We start from the raw sequence: 4,004 nt of genomic DNA on the forward strand, positions 1-4,004 counted from the left end.
TCCAATTGAGATTCTAATGAAATGTAAATATTTAATAAATTTTTATTTTTTTAATTAAATCCATTTTATTAAATCATTGTCATAATTTATTTTATTATTTTAAAATTTAAATTTTAAAATTTAATAATTTCTAATTTTATATTTATAGTCTTATAATTTAACACAAAAGTTAAATAGAAGAAACTTAATTAAAAATATAAATTTATTGAATATTTAATAGAATATAAATATTTATTAAAAATTTAATTAAAAATTCTTAAAATTATATGAGACTTAAAACTTAATTAAACTTATTTTTTATATGTAAGTTTAGACTATCATTTATCCATTTTTATTCCTTTAAGTTTAATTCTTTTCCAGTTTTGGCTCAGTATGTGACAGACGTCATTATTGTTCACCAATACACAATCTAACAGCTTAATGAGGTGGCACATCGCCATTGGATACTCAGAATTTTAGTCTTTCATTATCTTTTTCCAATCACTATATAAACCACTCCATAGCCATTTCTCCCTCACAGAGAAAAAACAGGAATGCAGAGAAACACATAAATTAACAAACAAACAAGCCTTCAAATTATTTTCTGTGCTTATTAGTAATGGACGCTGCAGAAGAATCACCCATCCATGGCGATATCCTAGAGGCAATATTATCGCACGTGCCACTCATCCACCTTGTCCCAGTCTGTCACGTGTCAAACTCATGGAAGCGTGCGGTCTCCTCCTCTCTCGCACATCTCCGCCCCATTAAGCCATGGCTCATCGTCCTCACGCAGAACCCACGCGCCTCGCACGTGACAAAGCTGCACGGTTACGACCCTCGCTCCCACGTCTGGCTCGAGATAAAAAACTACACGTGTCCTCACTCCTCCCCGGTGCGCTCCTCTCACTCCTCACTACTCTACACGCTCACCCCCGCCGAGTTCGCTTTCTCCCTCGACGCGCTACACCTCCATTGGAACCACGCGCCATCACCGCGAGTGTGGCGCACCGACCCCATCGTGGCTCGTGTGGGCTCGCGCGTGGTGGTGGCCGGCGGCGCGTGCGAGTTCGAGGACGATCCGCTCGCGGTGGAAATCTACGACGTGGAGAGCTGCGCCTGGGAAACGTGCCCCTCCATGCCGGAGCTGCTGAAGGATTCCACGGCGTCGTCGTGGCTTTCGGTAGCTGTCACCGGAGAGGTTATGCACTTGACGGAGAAACACTCCGGATTGACGTACTCGTTCGACACTGTGACGAAAAAATGGGAGGGGCCGTTTGATTTGAGACCTGATGAGAGTGTTTTTCACTGCGTGACCGGAACACTAGGGGAGAGATTGATGGTGGCGGGCTTGGTGGGGGGATTTGGGAACGTGAGAAGCGTGAAGCTGTGGGAGGTTCCGGGGGGATTAGGGTCCGGGATGGTGGAAGTGGGTGAGATGCCGAAAGAGATGCTTTGGAAGGTGATGGGTGGTTTGGAGTTAGGTTCGGTGGAGGTGACGTGGATTGGGGACTTTGTTTATTTGAGGAACACTTCCGTTGCGGAGGAATTGGTGGTGTGTGAGGTAGTGAACGGTGTCGGGTGCGAGTGGAGAAGTGTACGGAACGTTGCCGTGAAGCACGGGGCGAGAATGGTGATGTGCGGCGGCGATGTCTGCATGGAGGATCTGCAGCGTGCTGTGATGTCAGGGACAGGGACATTTTGCGTGAAACACATGTGAATATAGGTTGAAAAACTTTGTTACTTATATTAAGTTGTGGTATTTACCTTTAAGAAAAAGATTAAGGTTTTGGGATTTTGGAACAGGGAATGTCATTTTCGTTTTTTTGTTGGCAGACAAGTCTGTCAATTTTTTATTGGCTTTTTTGTTAAATTATTTCAGTGGCAAAAAAGTTATAAGAAAATGATAAAGGAAAAAAGACATAGTGGAAATGGATAAGAATGATGAAAGTGTAATGAACATGTCTGTTTTAAGGTGAAGATGTTGTACTTTATTGTAAGATATTTTTCCCTCCCTACAGTGAGAGATTTTCTTTCAATTCCTTTAGTGGTTGAGGATTGAGTTGAAGAAAAGCTCTTTCAGGTTTCTTCATAATAAGAGAATGTGCTTTCTACGTTTTTTATTTCGTAAGTTTCTACTTTCTTCATATTTTCTGTGCTGCCCGTTACCATCATGAGTGCTTCTGGAAGTGCTCTTAGTCATTTCAATGATTAATCTGTTGAAAAAGAAAGGATATATTTTAATAAATAATTTTTAAATTTAATATAATCTTAAAAATATTTACAGAATTTACATATTATATAAACAATATAATAAGGCTCTTAATTACTTTTTATGTCTATGCTATTGCCTGCATTATTATTTACTATAATTTATTACGGTCCTACCCTCACAACATAATAAGGATATGGATCAATTAATGTCCAGATCTAGCGTTTAAAGACAGAGATATAACTTAACTCCATTCATATCTACATTTACAGAAACAATTAAATAATTTGTTTCAAAATTAATGTTTCTTCAACTCTCTTATTTTAGATCGGTATTGATAACGATTTTTTATCTTTAGATTAATACAAATGGATAATATCTGAGCATAAATAAATATTAAGCTTAAGTCCACTTAATTTTTTTTAATGATAATATCATTATCTTTCTGCTTCTAAGAAATAAAATGAAAAATAATTGTTTTTATCTTTGTAAATAAATCTCTACAGTCTGACTGCATTATGTATTAATACATGTACATTCATAAATTATATATATACACGCTTTATTTATATACTTATCATGAAAGGTATGTTGCTCATGTTTCAATATTTCCATTAAATGAAAAATAATATATAGGAGTCTAATGTCTTGTCATGATTTTTGTTTGAGAAAAAATCTCAATGAAAAGAAATATAATATATTTATTTTTGTATAAATTTTATAGCTTACCAAATGCGTTACAATCCACGGGTCAATCTAGCCCATTACGGATTTAAGTCAGATTGGGTTTGAAAAAAAGAATATTTTTTTATACGGGTCAGTTTTCAACTCCGCTCATTTAAACTCGGTTCATCTAGTTTAAATCTATGGCGAGTCGAGTTGTCTCATAAACCCACTTAATTTTATTTTATTAATTTATTATCTTATGAAACTCTAAAAAAAAATACCATCTGGCTAATTATACGTGGATTGTATTGTACTTTTTATTATTATTTTGAATTGTTTTGAGTTTAACATCATTTTAGAAATGAAATTTATTTAGATTTGAATTACAAAAAGTTTGTAATTTTTTTATGTAAAAAATTGTAGTTAAGTGAGTTACCTGTCGAGCTGAGTTTGAATTTTTCTAACTCGTTAATAAATGAGTTAGATTGGATTGACTTACTAAGTAATTAATCCATTTTGAAAACACTAATAAATTCATGCTTTATTAAGTGTTGAAAAGAAGAATTTAACCATGTCCAAATGCGCGAATGTTTCGTTTGGAAGAAAATCAAGTAAAAATATAAACATAAAATCAAATCCATATTTCGCCAGAACCATTTTTTACCTACTCAATAACATTTTTATCTCATTTTAAATAGAATAGAATAAATACTACAATCAAGCATTTTAAACTCAATATTGTTAATCTAACTTGACATGACCTTTCCAACTCAATTTCACATCATCAACAACACATATTGAGAATCCTTCGATTCTCTTAACTGTCTTGTTAAGACAGTCCTTCACTGTTTGTTGAACAGTGGTTAGTTGTTAGGTTTTCGGTTTTTCCTTCTTCCCCTGGAACTCTATTTATATAGAGTTCCTCCCCCCTTTTTCCATCATCAGAAACAATATTACTTTGTAATTTCGTATGTTCATTCAAATAAGAAAAGGAGAANTTTTTCATACTCACCTTNTCACGATCTTCATTTCTCTCTTCTACGTCGACGGCAACCGNCGCCNTGCCGGAGCTCTNCCNGNCACCGTCTTNCTTCTCTCTCTTCATCCAGACGGAGCGTCTGGAAGCCTCTCTCTCTNNNNCTNNNNT

The 4,004-nt window shown here is 35.6% G+C and overlaps 1 protein-coding gene across 1 annotated transcript; it reads left to right on the plus strand.

Annotated features, from left to right (window-relative positions):
- The first annotated feature begins 483 nt into the window (after positions 1-483).
- Positions 484-2,093, plus strand: LOC106776488 (F-box/kelch-repeat protein At1g23390). The gene has a single exon (XM_014663965.2). It carries the CDS (start codon positions 599-601, stop codon positions 1,697-1,699), a length of 1,101 nt encoding a protein of 366 aa, XP_014519451.1. The 5' UTR covers positions 484-598; the 3' UTR covers positions 1,700-2,093.
- The last annotated feature ends 1,911 nt before the right edge of the window (positions 2,094-4,004 follow it).

Source organism: Vigna radiata, chromosome 11, assembly GCF_000741045.1.
Source record: "Vigna radiata var. radiata cultivar VC1973A chromosome 11, Vradiata_ver6, whole genome shotgun sequence".
Classification (NCBI taxonomy): Eukaryota; Viridiplantae; Streptophyta; class Magnoliopsida; order Fabales; family Fabaceae; genus Vigna; species Vigna radiata.